Below are 20,256 nucleotides of genomic sequence, written 5' to 3' on the forward strand. Positions count from 1 at the left end.
GTTATAGTAGTGCAGTGTGTGTGGGTTATAGTAGTGCAGTGTGTGTGTTATAGTAGTGTAGTGTGTGTGTGTGTGTGTGTGTGTTATAGTAGTGCAGTGTGTGTGTTATAGTAGTGTAGTGTGTGTGTGTGTTATAGTAGTGCAGTGTGTGTGTGTTTTATAGTAGTGCAGTGTGTGTGGGTTATAGTAGTGCAGTGTGTGTGTTATAGTAGTGTAGTGTGTGTGTGTGTTATAGTAGTGCAGTGTGTGTGTGTTATAGTAGTGCAGTGTGTGTGTGTGTGTGTTATAGTAGTGCAGTGTGTGTGTTATAGTAGTGTAGTGTGTGTGTGTGTGTGTTATAGTAGTGCAGTGTGTGTGTGTTTTATAGTAGTGCAGTGTGTGTGGGTTATAGTAGTGCAGTGTGTGTGTTATAGTAGTGTAGTGTGTGTGTGTGTTATAGTAGTGCAGTGTGTGTGGGTTATAGTAGTGCAGTGTGTGTGTTATAGTAGTGTAGTGTGTGTGTGTGTTATAGTAGTGTAGTGTGTGTGTGTGTGTGTTATAGTAGTGCAGTGTGTGTGTGTTATAGTAGTGCAGTGTGTGTGTGTTATAGTAGTGCAGTGTGTGTGTGTGTTATAGTAGTGCAGTGTGTGTGGGTTATAGTAGTGCAGTGTGTGGGTTATAGTACAGTATATTATTGGGGTTGCCAGGTGGCTTCTCTAAAAATACTGGACACAATAGTGAAAGGTACAACACGCTCAAGACACACACACCCCCTCTCACTTCTCACCTGTCTTAGCTCTATGATGTTTCCTCCTCTCTTTGCCCCCACCATCAGGCTCCTGACACCTCCTCCTGATTGGCTGAATTACCCAGCAACAGCCAATCACGATGGAGGAAGCTGCCAAACCCCCTAGAAACAGCCCTGCTCTCTCCCTGCTCAGGGAAATCCCGCGGCCCCCCAAGCCGGTCAGCTCACTATGTCCAGAGAGGTAATACCGGTATACACATACATGTCCAGTGTTACCTCTAACTTTTTACTGGACAGAGTGGCCAAATACAGGACAGCCCGGCTCAATGCTGCACACCTGGCAACGCTATAAAGTGTGATAGCAGAGCAGTGTGTGCGATAGCAGAGCAGTCTGTGTGATAGCAGAGCAGTGTGTGATAGCAGAGCAGTCTGTGTGATAGCAGAGCAGTGTGTGATAGCAGTGTGTGATAGCAGAGCAGTGTGTGCGATAGTAGAGCAGTGTGTGCGATAGCAGAGCATTGTGTGATAGCAGAGTGTGTGTTTGTGTGTGTGTGATAGCAGAGTGTGTGTGTTATAGTAGTGCAGTGTATGATAGCAGAGCAGTATGTGATAGCAGAGCAGTGTGTGTGTGTGTGTGTGTGTGTGTGTGTGTGTGTGTTATAGTTGTGCAGTGTGTGATAGCAGAGCAGTATGTGATAGCAGAGCATTGTGTGATAGCAGTGTGTGTGTGTGTGTCTGTTATAGTTGTGCTGTGTGTGATAGCAGAGCAGTATGTGATAGCAGAGCATTGTGTGATAGCAGTGTGTGTGTGTGTGTGTGTCTGTTATAGTTGTGCTGTGTGTGATAGCAGAGCAGTATGTGGTAGCAGAGCAGTATTTTTGTGCAATGGTTAAAGCAGGCAGTGCAGCGCTGAGTTTAAGTACAAATGGAGGTCACCGTTCCCATCTCTCCCCCTCTTCCTCTCTCTTTCTATCCTGCCAGATATGTTTCCATCCTCTCTCATTTCCATGCAGGGGTAATGCTGCTACAGAGCACGTGAGAGCTCGGCCAGTGAATGGGTTCAATGATTTCTTTTTTTCCAATGCTGTAACACCAGCCGCTCGGGGAAATGAGGAACAAACTATCCCCAGATTGGGTTTGTTATTTAAAGATTACTAAGCAAATCACAGCACCACTTTGCAGTCAAGTGCTGCTCAGGATTGCATGATACTGTATGTGTGCTCTGGGGGCAGGGGGGGATCTCTGATATAACACGTGTGTACATCCATACTCTGCTCCTGTGTATTAAAAAGTGTGTGAGATAATGATCTGCTCCCCTGTATATCTCAGTTTTTAATGCAGACACACTGTGTTTGTGGAGTTGTGTATATACTGTATAATGCTTTGCTCTTCCTCTCTCTGTATATATAATGCTGTAAGAAGGTATAATTATCTATTGGTAATATTATTAACTCCTCTGTGAGCCCATGTTGCATGTAATATTGTGCATCTTTATTTTTCTAGGAGTGTATATGTAATTGTCTTCTTCTACATATCGCTATAGATGTGTGTGTGTATATATATATATATATATATATATATATATATATACACGTATAATGATTTGCTCTGCTGTAATTCTGTATGTATTATTTAACTACTTCTGTATATGTCATTTTATTCTTCTAATATGGTGCACCTGTAATTTATTTGGTGTGTATGTATAATTGTGCTCTATATACAGTAAGCACCTTTATTGTACTACAGTGTCTATGTATATGCAATTGTTCTATGTATCTTTTTATGTATAATATTTATGTATGCGTGTGTATATGTATATGTATGTATATATATATTTATATAGTCCTTCTCCTCCGTGAACCTGCCTGCGTTTAATGCTGTGCTCTGTGTTTGAGAGTCAGCGTGTAAGATGATGATGTGTGATGCAGGGGTGGTGTCTCTGCTTTGCTGAGTTGAGAAGTTTGCTGCAGTATAAATACTGATCCTGTCCTCTGTCTGCCGCAGTGCCCTGCATCGCCCTGACTGTGTGCATCTGGATTGCAGTCCAGCCCATCATCTCCCCTGACTCTGTTTCTATTCCTGCATCCCTCTGTCTTCTCAGCCACCCCTGTACCTCTCTCTCCATCCCATAACCTCTCTCTCCATCCCTGAACCTCTTTCTCTATCCCATAACCTCTCTCCATCCCTGTACCTCTCTCTCCATCCCTGAACATCTCTCTCCATCCCATAACCTCTCTCTCCGTCCCATAACCTCTATCTCCATCCCTGAACATCTCTCTCCATCCCATAACCTCTCTCTCCATCCCTGAACATCTCTCTCCATCCCTGAACATCTCTCTCCATCCCTGAAGGTCTTTCTCCATCCGTGAACGTCTCTCTCCATCTCTAAACCTCTCTCTCCCTGTACCTCCCTCTCCAAATCCCTGCCTCTCTCTAGTTCTCTTCCCATCACATCTCTCTACCTGCTCCCTCTCCTTACATCTCTGTCTCTCTTCCTCTCCCACCTCCTTCACACCCCCCCCCTCATCATGCTCAGCTTCAGCCTGGACCGCTCCATGGCTCCCGCCACTTACCGCAGACCACCGGGAGACCCCTACCTCCGCTCCAGCTCCATCTCCCTCACCCACAGCGGTGGCACTTTCCAGTCCCAGGCTCGGAGCCGCCGCAGCGCCCCGTCCTACAGCGAGAGTCTCGAGCCCTCCAATGGCCCCCGAGACGAGAAGGAGGCCCTGCAGGGGCTGAACGAGAGGTTCGTCGGCTACATAGACAAGGTGCGGAGGCTGGAGGAGCAGAACCGGAGCATGCAGCAGGAGGCGGATGCTCTGCGGAAGCAGCAGGCTGGCACCTCTGCCATTGGGCAGCTGTACGAGCGGGAGATCCGGGACATGCGCAACGAGTTGCTGAAGATCAACTCCGAGAATGGCCACGAGCAGCTGGAGAGGGACCGGCTGAGCGAGGACATCGAGCTGCTGAGGATGAAGACCCAGGAGGAGGAGAGGCTGAGGGAGGAGGCGCACGCGGCCGGCAGAGCGCTGGGGCAGTACCTGCAGGAGTGCAGCCTGGACAGGGAGCAGATGGGCAGGAAGGTGCAGGCTCTGCAGGACGAGGCGGGCCACCTGTGCAAGGGCCACCAGGAAGACGTGGAGGAGTTGCTGGCGCAGATACAGGGCAGCCAGGTGACCGCGCAGCAGCTGGAGGAGGTGCCCAGCATGGAGCTAGCGTCGGCACTGAGGGAGATCAGGGCGCAGCTGGAAGGCCACATCGGCAGGAACAACGTGCAGACCCAGGAGTGGTTCCAAGGTGAGTGCTGCAGGGGTGGAGGAGAGAGGAAGGGAGAGGCAGGGGGAGAGGCAGGGAGAAAAACAGAGAGCTGCATACCCCAAGCTCAGACCCTTTACCTCCGGGTTCAAAAGGGGGTGGTTTGGTGGTTCCCGATAACAAAACTCATTTTAATGTCTGTGTTATTGGGAGTGTGTCACTGACCCTTAAGTGAGAGTCACTCCAAGTGAGTGGGACCCAATGGGCCACCATAGACACCGCAAACAGACATATAGTCAGCAGGCTAACATTCTATCATTAACACCTTTTTAGTGCCCTTTTGCACCATAGGGGTTAATGGTAACATCCTACATGTTGTCACAAACTAATTGTCTTCTGAGGAGCAAGGACTTTGGTTATCTGGAAATCTCCCATTTATCTGCATCTGGGAATCATGCGTTGGTGCAAAAGAATCACTAATAAGGGTCTCAGGGGCGTCCCTCTCTGATCATTTTTTCCTTCTGGCTGCGAACACGTGAAGTGTTTACAGCGTGAAAGTCCTGACTCATCATTTAGTTCTATATCAGGAGCTGAGGCCCCGCATCCCTCCCTCCTAGCTGTACACCCCCCCATCTCTCTCACCTCGCTGTACCCCCGTCCTTCCCTCCTCGCTGAACCCCCCATCCTTCCTTCCTTGCTGAACCCCCCATCCTTCCCTCCCCGTTGAACCCCCCATCCTTCCCTCATCGCTGTACCCCCCATCCTTCCCTCCTAGCTGTACGCCCTGTCCCTCCTGCCTTGCTGTACCCCCCTGTCCCTCCCTCCTCGCTGTAGCCCCTCCATCCTTGCTGTATCCCCCCCTTCTCCTCGCTGTACCCCGCCCCCCCCCTCCTCGCTGTACCCCGCCCCCCCCCTCCTTGCTGTACCCCCCCCCCTCCTTGCTGTACCCCGCCCCCCCCCTCCTTGCTGTACCCCTCGATCACCAACAGGCAGGACATTTAGCTCTGGACAAAAAACCCAGTGGCAAATATTTGACATTGCCAGACCCATGCATTTTATTTTTTTGCCCCATATATTGAATTAATTAAAACAAAAATGATAAGATATTATATTGTAATGTTATAAATTATGTATTTATTACAAAAGCATTAGCCATACCACAGGCATGATATTTTTATGAGGATACGTGGGCGGATGTTTTGTAAAGTAATAATATATTTTAAAATCGTCGCACACTTGTTAAAAGGCTGCAAACTGCTGTTTTATTCCATTACCGATCTTAACATTTAAATCTACCACTGTATCTCAAAACCTGCCCGATAGCACCCTCTCCCCTCCCAGAAAACGGTATCACCCTAATCTCCCTGCAACACACTCACTATTTCACTCCACACCCTGTGACTGCACCTCTACCCTTCCCTGCAGCGCTCTTTATAATGGTATCATTACCCACTGTCTCTGTACGTTCCTACCTACCAATTAGATTGTAAGCTCCTCGGAGCAGGGACTCCTCTTCCTAAATGTTACTTCTATGTCTGAAGCGCTTATTAACATGACCTGTTATTTGTATTATTTGTTATTTATATGATTGTCACGTATTACTGCTGTGAAGAGCTATGTACATTAATGGCGCTATATAAATAAAGACATACAATACAGTATCAACTGTCCTGTAGGGATGTGCACTGCTGTGACAGACAGTGGTCCTGCATTGCAGCAGCTTAACACAGTGCTGTAACAGCGGATCCCGTGATAAAAGCTGAACCCGGCACTGCAGCAGCACTGCATAGCACTGTATTAGATGAGCACACACAGCGCGGTCACTGCACCGCAGTTCTGGCTTGCTGCCCGGAGCCTATTGGAATGTTAAATAGAAGCGGAGCTGCGGTCAGCTGCTGAAGTAGTTGAGTTGAGTTAAGTGAGGCTCTTTGGTGAAGGTTTGCATGAAAAGTAGTGCTCAACACAGTTTCAGAACAGGTCCCTTTCAGGGATTATGTCGAGTAAATGAGTATTTCAGTAATAGGTGATACATTTTTTATTTGGATGCTCTCTCTTCTATCCTCTCTCCTCTCGCTCTCCTCGCTCTACTCTTTCTTCTCCCCTCTCTCCTCTCCCCTTTCTTCTCCTCCTCTCCCTCCTCTCTCTCCTCTTTCTTCTCCTCTCGCTCTCCTCTCCCTCCTCCTTTTGGAGATGGAGGTCCCAACAAACATCGTGGCCATGTTCCGGGCGCTGGCGCACTCCCGTATCCGGGCAGAGTACACGTACTCCCACCATTTGGATTTTTTCAAATTAACTCCCATATTTTAGTGCACATTATTTTAATTTACTTAGCGCAGCGCCTCCACTTACCCACGATCCCCGTGATGTGAGATTCCCCTGGGCAAGAAATACATACACACACATGTAATGCAAACAACTTTACTGTATTAACGATAATGCAGAGTAACCTTATCACCCTATAATGCAACAGGTAACCTTAGTGGCCCAGCCACTCTCATCAGGAGTAACGTGTCCGTCCCCTCACCGCGTACCCCACACACCGTGTCCATGTATGATACTATATGGTATAGGCTCAGTCTTGTAACCACTCGCTCAGTGTTCCTACAAAGAGTTTAGCCTAAGGCGGATCAGCGCCTGATGACCGGTGTTGGTGCACTTGATGATATAGTACCTGCCGAGCACTCCAGTGCTCGGATCTGCAACTGCTTCGCAAAGGATCCGTCGAGTTTCGGCCCGACATCCAGGATCCACCGTCCGGGAAGACCCCACCAAGATGGCCTCTGCAGCCGCAACGAAGAGCAGCGCCCAACCTTCTGCACGGGTACGCAGCGTCAATGGAGTCCCTATCTGACTCCGTGAACTAACGTGACACTCGCTGTACTATAGGCCGTCCCTACAGCACAGCAACCTTGAATGGCTTTAGGGGAAACTCCTAGGGCCTGCGGGGTAGCCTATCCTATGCAGGTGGGTCACTGACCCCCTGCACCCACACTACCTTTCCCGTACCCACCCGGGTCCCCTCTGGCTAACTTCTCCCTAACCTCTGCAGCAAACACACTGCACACACACTCAACCTGCAGCAACCTACTGCACTGCACACACTGTGCCTACTTGTCAGCGCTCACAGCACTACCAGCCGTGACACTGACAAGACTGCACACTCACACACCTAAGGGCAGAGTCCCTAACCTATGGCCCTCCCTCAGTACCTACCCCCTACCCTGGTGGGGATTGGGGCCTGCCTGGGATCTGGGGAACTACCTTACCTGGTGTAGGAGCCACTTGCTCTCTATACCCTTCCTTCCCCTTCCTGCTCCCAGCTTCAACTGCCAAACATGGTCCCCGCAACATTGTAGCTTTCCTCCACAGGAGAAGCTGCAAAACCCTATTTGCTGGCTGGCTGCACGTGATGTGGGTGAAAGGGCAATCCCCAGAGGCTGCTGGGAATTGTAGTCCACTCAGGACCTCTTTAGCATTGGGACCGCGTGCGCTACCCTTACTGCGCCTGCGCGACCAACGCGCACGCTCGCGCAACCTGTCATGGCGGCCCCCGCTAGCCTGGTGTGCCGCAGAGACTCCGGGGACTCGGAGCGCTCCCTGCTCCGGCCCCCACCTTTGCGTTGTGCCAGCGGGTCCGTCGCTGCCTCCGGCGGCACCCGGGATCGCTCGGCACGCTACAGAGGGGGTCTCTGGAGGCAAAATAAGACCGGGGCTACATTCTCCCCCTCGCAGAATCCCAACGACCTCGCTTGGGTAGCAACCATGCAACAGGGGATTATATAATGAAAAATGCATTGCAACCGATACACCACACACAACATACATTTGTTCACCGGTACCCAACATACTCACGTGGATACCCGAGGCCAGTTGAGTCTCAGAGTGGAGTGCCCCTAACTGATTGGTTGAGGGTATCCCACCTTGACTCCGGTGAGTCTTTTGGAACTCAAGATCAGATGTTACAGTCTCTACCGCCAAACCATCGCCTCCCCCTCGCAGAAAAAATAGTAAGGGGTCCTGGGTATTGACCCTTGCCGGATCCTCCGGTTTCGTCTCGCGGGAGACAGGGAGGTTCAGTCTCTTCCCTCGGTCCACCACATGGCGAATGAAGAGCTCCATCGTGCGCATGGAAGAGGCCACAACTACCCGAGCGGTCTCAGAACAGTCTTTGTCCGCTCCAGCAATCCCTTTAACGTTGACATCTTCTGTGGACAGCACAATGCCTACAGGCAGGCCCGTGTCTTGAGAAGACCAAGCTTGGAGATTCCTCGCGCAGGAGTAGGCATCGCTCCTGGCCGCTGTACCGGATACCTTGATGAGGTCAAATCCGCTCCCTGGTCTGCAGAGATCTTCTGGGGAAGACACCTCCACCAGGACGCGATGACGAGGTGAGCCCATCGCCCAGGTGACCCTACCTTTGAAGCCACCAGGCCCCACGATCACCGGGGAGCTCACACCCGACACCCCTGGGGCAGTCAACTCACCCCTGTTGTCGTTGGCAGGTACTGATCCCAAGCCTGGGACCGCTGGTACCGTCGTAGAAGGCCGGACTGGCCACAGTAAGGCACACGGGCCCACGGGCCCACAGCAGGCTCTGTATCCGCCGAGATAGCTGGCTCTGTGTCTTGGCAAGAGTGGTCCGCCGGCAGGCGCATCACCACGAGTGGTTGGTCGCTGGAATCACCAAAAGAGGATGGGGGTATAGACACCTTACCCTGTGATTCCGGAATCTGCGTGTCTGGGCTCTGTGGTTCCGGCTCGGGAACTGGGTCTGGAACCAACATCTGGGGTTCCAACATCTGTAGCTCTGCCTTCGGTGGCTCCGGCTCAGGACCTGAATCTAGAATGTCCATTTGGGCACACGGGCCCTCCACATGCTCCACAGCTGAGGTAGGTGGACTAGCAGCGGCGTTGACCACCGGGGTAGAGACATCAGGCGCCTCTTTCTCCACGGGTTCCGCCATCAGAGGTTCCTGCTCTACCATTAGGACGTCCCCTTTGAGAGGGTCTGGAACCGTGTCTGCAACATGGGTCTGGACACACGGGTCCCGAGGCCTCTGGAATTAGGACAGACTGATTACCAGCATAACTCACTTTAGTAGAGAGGTCAGGCTCCTCCTCTTCTTTCTCGGCTGGTCCGTAGCCTGGAGTATAATAGGCTTTAAGAAACACGCACCGCAGCAGTCATATTCGGGCTCCCACGCCAGTGCGCCTCTCGAACAGTCACAGGTGGGGGTAAAACACTGTATACACGGTTCTCCGTCCACCTCGGTTGTCTTGCAGTCTATCAGGAACTGGGACGTGTCGACTCCCTTGGCACGGGCTTCCTGAATGCAGGGGCACACTAGCACAAAGCCATCTATTCCTGGCGCTTGCCAGGACACATACACATTAGGGTGTAACCCCTGGCAGTCTATCTCATTCTCGGGGGAAGAATTATCCGTTTTCGCAACAGTGTCCTCTTCCTCTGGAGGTTCTGTAGGCTGCGGCAGTCTGGGTTTCAGGAACTGCACCTCACAGTCAGGACACTTGGGCCCTCGGGTCAATTCACCGACGGGGCAATCACATTCGCTCAGGCAGCAGTGCATGCATTCTTCCCCATCTACCACTGTCATCGTGAGCGCTACGGGTAACATAGGTGACCCGTCCGTCCAGCTACCAGTCACCTTCCAGTCTCTTAACGCACACGGGCATACTACCATTGGCAAGACTAAATGTGGGGGCCGTATGACTGTATACAGCCAGGGGTGTGTTTCTCTGCATCTCGTACTTTCCTTAGGGGGAACAGACATCGCTGATTGCTGCTCACTGTGCTCCCTCCTATTGTGGGGGCGGGGCTCGGGTTTTCCCGCTAGTCCTGGATAGATGTTTGCAACATTTTCCCGCGCGGGCGGGAAGTCAGCACATGGCCTCTTCCGCCTTGAGGGCTTCCTCATGGCGGAATCAAAAATAGCACAATTTAGAAAAAAAATATTACCGGGCACCCCAGGTCTGATCTCTCAGCAGCGCCTCCAAATGTAGCCCTTTTTCTGAACCCTCCCAAAGGAACTACTGGTCACTGTACGACACCTGCGGCTCCAGGAGATCTGAGCCTCCGCTAGCTGGGAGCCTGGGGTAACACTCATACACTTACTTAGCGCAGCGCCTCCACTTACCCAGGATCCCCGTGATGTGAGATTCCCCTGGGCAAGAAATACATACACACACATGTAATGCAAACAACTTTACTGTATTAACGATAATGCAGAGTAACCTTATCACCCTATAATGCAACAGGTAACCTTAGTGGCCCAGCGACTCTCATCAGGAGTAACGTGTCCGTCCCCTCACCGCGTGCCCCAGACACCGTGTCCATGTATGATACTATATGGTATAGGCTCAGTCTTGTAACCACTCGCTCAGTGTTCCTACAAAGAGTTTAGCCTAAGGCGGATCAGCGCCTGATGACCGGTGTTGGTGCACTTGATGATATAGTACCTGCCGAGCACTCCAGTGCTCGGATCTGCAACTGCTTCGCAAAGGATCCGTCGAGTTTCGGCCCGACATCCAGGATCCACCGTCCGGGAAGACCCCACCAAGATGGCCTCTGCAGCCGCAACGAAGAGCAGCGCACAACCTTCTGCACGGGTACGCAGCGTCAATTGAGTCCCTATCTGACTCCGTGAACTAACGTGACACTCGCTGTACTATAGGCCGTCCCTACAGCACAGCAACCTTGAATGGCTTTAGGGGAAACTCCTAGGGCCTGCGGGGTAGCCTATCCTATGCAGGTGGGTCACTGACCCCCTGCACCCACACTACCTTTCCCGTACCCACCCGGGTCCCCTCTGGCTAACTTCTCCCTAACCTCTGCAGCAAACACACTGCACACACACTCAACCTGCAGCAACCTACTGCACTGCACACACTGTGCCTACTTGTCAGCGCTCACAGCACTACCAGCCGTGACACTGACAAGATTGCACACTCACACACCTAAGGGCAGAGTCCCTAACCTATGGACCCTCCCTCAGTACCTACCCCCTACCCTGGTGGGGATTGGGGCCTGCCTGGGATCTGGGGAACCTTACCTGGTGTAGGAGCCACTTGCTCCCTACACCCTTCCTTCCCCTTCCTGCTCCCAGCTTCAACTGCCAAACGTGGTCCTCGCAACATTGTAGCTTTCCTCCACAGGAGAAGCTGCAAAACCCTATTTGCTGGCTGACTGCACGTGATGTGGGTGAAAGGGCAATCCCCAGAGGCTGCTGGGAATTGTAGTCCACCCAGGACCTCTTTAGCATTGGGACCGCGTGCGCTACCCTGCGCTACCCTTACTGCGCCTGCGCGACCAACGCGCACGCTCGCGCGACCAACGCGCACGCTCGCGCAACCTGTCATGGCGGCCCCCGCTTGCCTGGTGTGCCGCAGAGACTCCGGGGACTCGGAGCGCTCCCTGCTCCGGCCCCCACCTTTGTGTTGTGCCGGCGGGTCTGTCGCTGCCTCCGGCGGCACCCGCGATCGCTCGGCACGCTACAGAGGGGGTCTCTGGAGGCAAAATAAGACCGGGGCTACATTATATTTTTGTCTGGTATTTGTCTGGTATTTTTTTCTCACTGCGTCCTTTAAGGACCAGTGAGTTACCTGTTGTTCCGGCCAATCAGGCCTTACCAGATTAAATAGTCCTCTCTCTCCTCCTTTCTTCTCTCTCTCCTCTTTCTTCTCCTCTCTCTCCACTTTTTACCTCTGTGTTAAACTCCTGGAATCTCTGTAAACACCAGAATTGCTGACCTGATTAAGAGAGGAGAACTCTCGAAAGCTTATTTTATAATATCTATTGTTAGTCCTTATAAAAAAAGGGATTCCCTAGTACTCAAGTACTCATTTATTCTGCACTAGCACAACAGGACTAACATGGCTATTTCTACGTCATTCATGAGGTATTATGTAGAAATTTGGGAGGTTATGTATAAAGGCAAAAGTGGTTCAATTCTAGGACAAAACTAACTGCACAGATGTATATATTTAAAAAAAAAAACTATTGATTTCAATAGGATTGGTTTCATGCGATACATATGGTGCATATTTGTGCCTTATAATTGCTCCTCTTTTGCCTTGATTCATAGATCACAGTCTTTTAAACTGTGACAACTGCCTGCCCAGTGCACCAGCAGATAAGTACCCCCCTCCAGTACCATATCATTGAGTGCGTGTACCCCTCTCTATTACAACTGCCTGCCCAGTGCACCGGCAGATAAGTACCCCCCTCCAGTACCATATCATTGAGTGCGTGTACCCCTCTCTATTATAACTGCCTGCCCAGTGCACCGGCAGATAAGTACCCCCCTCCAGCACCATAACATTGAGTGCGTGTACCCCTCTCTATTACAACTGCCTGCTCCCCACAATGCCCACCCACCCACATTTGCACCTTACTCTTACGCTGCAGTATACTCTCTGCTATTCCTACACTCACCCCACACGTATGTGACCCTCCCTGCCCAGCTTCCTAGGAAGGTCACATCGGTGTGCTATATATGGCTACCCCGCATGGGTAACCTTCACTCAGGGGGCTGGGTGGTGAGGTAGCACGGTGGGAGAATAATGGTACAACTGTCTTTCATCCGTGTGCCCAAACGCAGGGACCGCTCATTCTTATATTGACAATGTTGTACTGTATTTTATAACAGACATACACAAATATGTTTCTTCCATCAGTGCCCACTCTTAACACGCAAATGGAGGTATTCTGACTTAGTTGCTCAAAGTAAGTGTGGGACCAGGCCCCCCTTTGTTTTCTTTGGAACCATCATCGGCATTAATCCTGGTGGGTCTCTTTATTTCTTGACCCAATACCTTTTTGCCTCTTTGGGAACTGCCACGTCCATCCAGACTCATGAGGAATAATAGCGCTGATTCTCAGTTAGAACTGATCCGCAGGCACCCAGGAGCCCTCTTTCTTGAACTGTTCAGGACTCCATTCCGTCTTTTTGAGTTCCTAACATAAGGGGTACTGTCCCTATGTAAAACATAATAAACAAAGGGGGGGGGGGTCTGTGCTTTTACTTTATAAACATTACTTATCTACTCTCCCCGAGGCTCCTCTCCTCTTAACCTGCGGGAAACTAACCTTCTAGAATAGTTCCTCCTCCTTAAATAACCTGGATCCCCATAGCAACCGAGGGTGGGCCCAGCATACACTACCACTGCTTGTAAAACCCTGTAGGAGGGGGACTACACGTAGCTCTATCACTGCAGCACCTCACTCCTGCTCTGCAGGACCCTCTACTATTCCTGTACTGATCCCACACACTTTCACTGCACTTCACTCCTGACCCCTTTGACCTTGCTCTGCATGCGGTCTCTCTTGGTAAATGATAAGCCGTGCCCTCGTCTTTTACCTTTCTGACTTACTCCTCCTCTCCCTGCGCTCGTTCCCCTGGCAGTGAAGCTGGACAAGCTGCACGAGGCCTCCAATGTGAACACTTACGCCATCCGCTCTGCCGGTGAGGAGATCACCACCTACCGTCACCAGTTGCAGAGCCAGATGACCCAGCTGGAGGTGTTGAAGGGCTCTCAGCATTCCCTGGACAGGCAGCGCATGGACCTGGAGGATCGTCACCAGGCTGAACTGGCGTCCTACCAGGTGACAGCTCTCACAGCAAAGGGCAATACAGGGGCGTGTGGTATCTGCTAAATGTAGAAGGGGGACACTGTGTGCCATAGGTCCCTTCTGCTTGTGCCACTATGTCAACCTGCAGGGTGAGGCAGGCCATTCTCCAGAGGTTCCTCGCCTCTGTCTCACAAGGGACAGAGACAGAAGGGACATTTGCTTAATCCAAGCTGTCCCTCCTATCATAGGGGTGACATAGTTACATGGCCAGAAGGAACACTAAGTCCCTTCTACTATAGGGTGAGTGACACAGACAGAAGGGAGTTATGGCCCATGTTATTTACTATGGAGTGACAAAGACAGAAGGGACATTTGGCAAACACTTGGGTGACCGTGAAACCAAAGTTTAAAGGGCCCACAGACCGTCCAGGTTATCCTCTCAGCACATGCTGACAGTCATATTTAGACAACAGGGTCCTATGACCCAACACATGACTGTCCCTCATCGTGACAAAGTAACCTATACAGAATACCTGCTCTCCATGTGTGTTTCAGGACACCCTACAGCAGCTGGATAATGAGCTGAGAAACACCAAGTGGGAAATGGCTGCTCAGATCCGAGAGTATCAGGACCTGTTGAACGTCAAAATGGCCCTGGACATTGAGATTGCTGCCTACAGGTAAGAGGTTACAGTCACAGGTCCTGAACGTGGCAGAGTTCCCTGTGTGCTATGCTGTGTGACCCCAAGCTCACAGTGCACAATGCTCATTGCTTTGACTTCCAGCCTCTTCTGTTTCCCTGTATGGTGTTTACTGCATCGTGACTCAAGTTCGTGTGTGTGTGTGTGTGTGTGTGTACACTGCATTGTGCAACTCCCAGTTGTACACAATGCACTGTGTGTGACTGCCAGTTGGCCGTGTGCACTGCCCTGTGTGTGCAACTCCCAGTTAGCCGTGTGCATTGCCCTGTGTGTGCGACTCCCAGTTGGCCGTGTGCACTGCCCTGTGTGTGCGACTCCCAGTTGGCCGTGTGCACTGCCCTGTGTGTGCAGCTCCCAGTTGTACACAATGCACTGTGTGTGTGACTCCCAGTTAGCCGTGTGCACTGCCCTGTGTGTGCAGCTCCCAGTTGGCCGTGTGCATTGCCCTGTGTGTGCGACTCCCAGTTAGCCGTGTGCACTGCCCTGTGTGTGCAACTCCCAGTTGGCCGTGTGCACTGCCCTGTGTGTGCAACTCCCAGTTGGCCGTGTGCACTGCCCTGTGTGTGCAACTCCCAGTTGGCCGTGTGCACTGCCCTGTGTGTGCAACTCCCAGTTGGCCGTGTGCACTGCCCTGTGTGTGCAACTCCCAGTTGGCCGTGTGCACTGCCCTGTGTGTGCAACTCCCAGTTGGCCGTGTGCACTGCCCTGTGTGTGCAACTCCCAGTTGGCCGTGTGCACTGCCCTGTGTGTGCAACTCCCAGTTGGCCGTGTGCACTGCCCTGTGTGTGCAACTCCCAGTTGGCCGTGTGCACTGCCCTGTGTGTGCAACTCCCAGTTGGCCGTGTGCACTGCCCTGTGTGTGCAACTCCCAGTTGGCCGTGTGCACTGCCCTGTGTGTGCAACTCCCAGTTGGCCGTGTGCACTGCCCTGTGTGTGCAACTCCCAGTTGGCCGTGTGCACTGCCCTGTGTGTGCAACTCCCAGTTGGCCGTGTGCACTGCCCTGTGTGTGCAACTCCCAGTTGGCCGTGTGCACTGCCCTGTGTGTGCGACTCCCAGTTGGCCGTGTGCACTGCCCTGTGTGTACGACTCCCTGTTGGCCGTGTGCACTGCCCTGTGTGTGTGTGCAACTCCCAGTTGGCCGTGTGCACTCCCCTGTGTGTGCAACTCCCAGTTGTACACAATGCACTGTGTGTGACTGCCAGTTGGCCGTGTGCACTCCCAGCGTTGTGCACCGCACTCTGTGTGACTCCCAGCTGCCCATGTGTACTGTTTTGTGGAAGTCCCAGGTATCACTCGGTATATTCTGATAGTGAAGAAGTGGTCTAGTAGTAATATAACTGCCTTTGAAGTGGGTGAATGTGATTCAGATCCCATTGTAAGTGCCTTTTGAGATTGTGCATGTCAAGATCTCCCTGTAAGAAAACATATTATTCTTAATATTTATTTGTCTTTTCCACCTAACCCCATCTCCGCTGTCCTTTGTTCTCTCAGAAAGTTACTGGAAGGGGAGGAGTGTCGTTTTGGGTTTGGATATGACCTTTTTCCATTTGATGAGAGGCCGCCGAGGGTCCCGAGCTCCCCAAAACACATCAAGGTGAAAAAGGAGGAGAAAATCAAAATTGTGAAGAAGTCAGAGAAGGAGACTGTGATCGTAGAAGAACAGACAGAGGAAACGCACGTGACTGAAGAGGTGACAGAGGAAGAGGAAGAAACCGGATCTCCAGATGGGGATCAGGAAGCTGAAGGGGAGAAGACACCCCAAGAACCTTCTGAGCCGGAGGAGGAAACAGAGGAGAAGGAGGAGGCTGGGGAGACCGAGGATGAGGAGGCAGCTGAAGAAGTGGATAATGATATTAAGGAAGAAGAGCCAAGAAAGCCAGCCGATAAGGGACCTGAACCAAAGGCCAAAGAGCCAACCAAGAAAGAAGAGAAGGAGCCAGCCAAGAAAGAGGAGAAGGGGGAACCTGCTAAGAAAGAAGAGAAGAAGGAACCAGCCAAGAAAGAGGAGAAGGGAGAACTTGCTAAGAAAGAAGAGAAGAAGGAACCAGCCAAGAAAGAGGAGAAGGGAGAACTTGCTAAGAAAGAAGAGAAGGAACCAGCCAAGAAAGAGGAGAAGGAAGAACCTGCTAAGAAAGAAGAGAAGAAGGAACCAGCCAAGAAAGAGGAGAAGGGAGAACCTGCTAAGAAAGAAGAGAAGAAGGAATCAGCCAAGCAAGAGGAGAAGGGAGAACCTGCTAAGAAAGAAGAGAAGAAGGAACCATCTAAGAAAGAGGAGAAGGGAGAACCTGCAAAAAAAGAGGCGCCAACTAAGAAAGATGAAAAGGAGCCTGCCAAGAAAGTGGAGAAGCCAACTAAGAAAGATGAAAAGAAGGAGTCTGCCAAGGAAGTGGAGAAGCCAACCAAGGGGGAGGAAAAGGCAGAGCCAGTGAAGACAGAGGTGGAAGAGCCTCCCAAGAAGGAGGATAAGCCAACCAAGAAGGAGGATAAGCCAACCAAGAAAGAGGAAAAGGCGGAGCCAGAGCCTCCTAAGAAAGAGAAACCAGCCAAGACTCCCAAAAAAGAAGAGAAAACAGAGCCAGCAAAGGAAGAGAAGGAGCCTGCAAAGGAAAAGGAACAGACAAAGCCAGCCAAGAAGGAAGAACCTTCTAAGAAAGAGGAGAAAGCAGAGACCCCCAAAAAGGAAGAGAAACCAGAGCTCACCAAGAAAGAAGAGAAAAAGGAGCCAGCCAAGGAAGAAGAGAAGGAGCCAGCTAAAAAAGAGAAGTCAACCAAGAAGGAAGAAAAGGCAGAGCCAGTCAAGAAAGAGGGAAAAGCAGAGCCAGCCAAAAAGGAGGATACGCCAACCAAGAAAGAGGAAAAAGCAGAGCCAGCCAAGAAGGAAGAGCCTCCTAAGAAAGAACAGAAGGTGCTAGCCAAGAAAGAGGAGAAAACAGAGCCTGCAAAGGAAGAAAAGAAGGAGCCAGCAAAGAAAGAGGAAAAGGCAGAGCTAGCCAAGAAGGAAGAGCTTCCCAAGAAAGAAGAAAAAGTAGAGACCCCCAAGAAGGAAGATAAAGCAAAGCCAGTTAAGAAAGAAGAAAAGAAAGTGCCAGCCAAGGAAGAACAGAAAGAACCAACTAAGAAAGAAGAGGGGTCAACAAAAGAAGAAAATGAGCCAGCTAAGAAAGAGAAGAAAGAGCCAGCCAAAGAAGAGAAAAAGCCAGCCAAGGAGAATGAACCACTCAAAGACAAAGAGCTCCCCAAACAGATAACCGAGGAAGCCCCCAAAAAAGAAGACGAGCCGACCCCAAAGAAGGTGAAGTCATTGGTGATAGAGCAACCCCCCAAAGAGGAGAAAGCAAAGGAGGAGAGTCCAAAGGTAGAAAAAAAAACCAAAGAGGCAAAAGTCACCAAGAAGGAGCCCGCTGTGGGCAGCACGCAAGGTGGGAAGTCAAAGACAGAGAAGATAGAGAAGTCTTCGGGTACAGACCAGAGGGAGAGCGAGTCCACTCAGGGAGTGAAGAAGAGTGAAAAATAAACAAGCCCCAGGAACAAAGAAAGCAGAGGGTTAGAACCACCAAAGAGGCCAATGGAGGCCAGAGGATCCCACTTTGGAACTGTTGATCTCAGACACTTTGCTTTGAAATGGTGAACCCAACTCTGCTGCTGATCGGAACGGACATTAATTTAACCTCTTATTAGGGAAATCGGGGGCAGCAGCGACTCTTTGCCCTGCAGGTCTCTCTAACGCAGCGGATCAACCCTATCCTTCAACACCTCATCACTATGAATTAGACTGAGAACACACTTGGGGGGGTGGGGGGAGATATGTATTAGGGGTCACAGAGGCATTATTACTATCCCGCTGCATCCCTTTGCTCCACTTAGAGATATTACGAGTGGTGTTAGGAGCAGAATTCTAATGAGCAGTTATAGGAACAATCCAGTAACAGCCGATCTGCAGCATCTCAGAATAGTATGTATGTTTTGCGGTTCACATCTGTAACTACACCGCCCTTTCCCCCGCTCTTTACATGCAATAAATCCGCTAGGGCTGAGGCGGGGTAAACCTCTATGCCCAGGAGATCCGCGTCACAAGGAACAAACTTGATGAATTTGATGTTGACACAGCAGATAATTCTCACCAAGTATCTTAATACATATCCCCCTATGGCCACATACAAATGGAGCACGGATATGTATAGCGTGGTCAGGCTGAGGTGTCCCAAGCATTGGGTTGAAAATAATTATTGTAATTCAGGGATGGCCATCTCCAGTCCTCTTGGGCCACCAGCAGGTCAAGGTATCCCGGCGTCACCAGAGGGTGGCTCAGTCATTGAGTGAGCCACCTGTGCTGAAGCAGGGATATCCTGATCTGTTGGTGACCCTTGAGGATTGGAGCTGGCCACCCATGCTCTAATTAAACAAGTGTCCATGAGTAAGCAGTGGAGGAAAGTCTGTATCCCTGGTAGTGCCGAAACACGTCGGTTAGATATGTTACGATAGCTTTAATTAGATGAATGGCAAACGTTCTAAAAAGAAATCCTCAGAACTTGAATATAGTCCCCCTCCCAGAACAAAGTGCATTAACAGGCCGTGGCGGGGGGCGGCCACACACGCAATAACAGCGCTTCACTGCTTCTATTCCGGGGACTTTCCTGCTGTATAAAGGAGAGCCAGCCAGCTGCAGATGCCTTCTAAGCGTAATAATGAATGTACTGATATAGATTCAGGGAGGAGAGTGGTCCGATAGACACAGGAGTATTTAAACAGCCATACACACACGCACCCGAACGCACGCACACACACACACGCACGCACGCTCACACAGCAGAGACCAATATGTAAGATTGACAACCTCACATTAACACCTTCCGTGCCTATTGCGATGTTTCACAGGGGTCCTCAACACCAGTCCTCAAGGGCCACCAACAGGTCCGGTTTTAAGGATATCCCAGCTTCAGCACAGGTGGCTCAATCAGTGTCCTTTTGATTGCGCCTCCTGTGCTGAAGCAGGGATATAATTAAAACCGGACCTGTTGGTGGCCCTTGAGGACGCGAGGGGGCGTGCCCCTGAATAGAACATTGTACTTCAGTCCCATCTGGCATGAAGGGAGTTATTAGCGCACTATTCCAGCCACGTCCACTTCGCTTATCGATTTGTGCAATAATATATATATATATTAATAAAGTGATTATACAAAGTGTGAGTTGCTGTTCTGTGTTTTGTGGAGAATTCGGTAACGAACAATCAAATTAACAAGGAAAAGGATTTGAATCGTCAAGGACACGCACAGCAACGTTGAACCTTTCCGTAGAAATGGGACACATCTCTGCCTCAGACAGACACAAGGGACGTGTCAACCCCTCTTCCTACAGACATCTCTTTCTAAAGTGACATTCTAATACCCAGATATCAGTGACACACACCTCACCCCCTTTTAATACAGAGACATGCAGCTCTCAACTCTTCTTAATACACAGACACCAGGGAGAGAGAGACACACACACACACACACACCCCTCTCACCCCCTCCTAATAGACATCAGGAACATATACCTCTCACCCCCTCCTAATACACAGATCTCACAGACGCATACCTCTCACCACCTAATACATCAGGGATACTCACCTTTCACCCCCTAATACAGACATCTCTCACCTCTTCCTAATACACAGACAAGCACCCGTCATCCCCTCCCAATAGACACCCCTGTCACACTGGGAGACGTACCGGACCCATTCCAAAATGAAAAAAGGGACACATACCTCATTCCCTCCTAATACGCAGACATCGGGGATACCTACCTCTCACCTCCTAATGCACAGATATCAGGGACATGTTTCTACCCCCCCCACCTCCCAATACACAGACAACGGACACATCTTTCACCCCCTCCTAATACACAGACATCAGGACACATACTATCACCCCTCCTAACACACAGACCCACAATACAGTAGACGTTTCCCTCAAGTAATAGTAAGAACATATACAAAGTA

At 50.8% G+C, this 20,256-nt stretch overlaps 1 protein-coding gene across 1 annotated transcript; it reads left to right on the top strand.

The window, feature by feature from the left end:
• Positions 1 to 1,765: 1,765 nt before the first annotated feature.
• Positions 1,766 to 19,459, top strand: NEFH (neurofilament heavy chain). Its single transcript, XM_075568858.1, has 5 exons — positions 1,766 to 1,862; positions 2,732 to 4,027; positions 13,408 to 13,607; positions 14,130 to 14,254; positions 15,768 to 19,459. Exons 2-5 carry the CDS (start codon positions 3,256 to 3,258, stop codon positions 17,788 to 17,790), a joined length of 3,120 nt encoding a protein of 1,039 aa, XP_075424973.1. The 5' UTR covers positions 1,766 to 1,862; positions 2,732 to 3,255; the 3' UTR covers positions 17,791 to 19,459.
• Positions 19,460 to 20,256: the final 797 nt, after the last annotated feature.

The sequence above is a fragment of the Ascaphus truei genome, chromosome 13 (genome assembly GCF_040206685.1).
Source record: "Ascaphus truei isolate aAscTru1 chromosome 13, aAscTru1.hap1, whole genome shotgun sequence".
NCBI classification, from domain to species: domain Eukaryota; kingdom Metazoa; phylum Chordata; class Amphibia; order Anura; family Ascaphidae; genus Ascaphus; species Ascaphus truei.

Excerpts from the sequence above, each read along its gene's own strand:
- NEFH (XM_075568858.1), top strand. The coding sequence starts at position 3,256 with ATGCTCAGCTTCAGCCTGGACCGCTCCATGGCTCCCGCCACTTACCGC. Across the intron at positions 4,028-13,407 it reads GACCCAGGAGTGGTTCCAAG|TGAAGCTGGACAAGCTGCAC; the intron begins GTGAGTGCTGCA and ends TTCCCCTGGCAG. Across the intron at positions 13,608-14,129 it reads CTGAACTGGCGTCCTACCAG|GACACCCTACAGCAGCTGGA; the intron begins GTGACAGCTCTC and ends TGTGTGTTTCAG.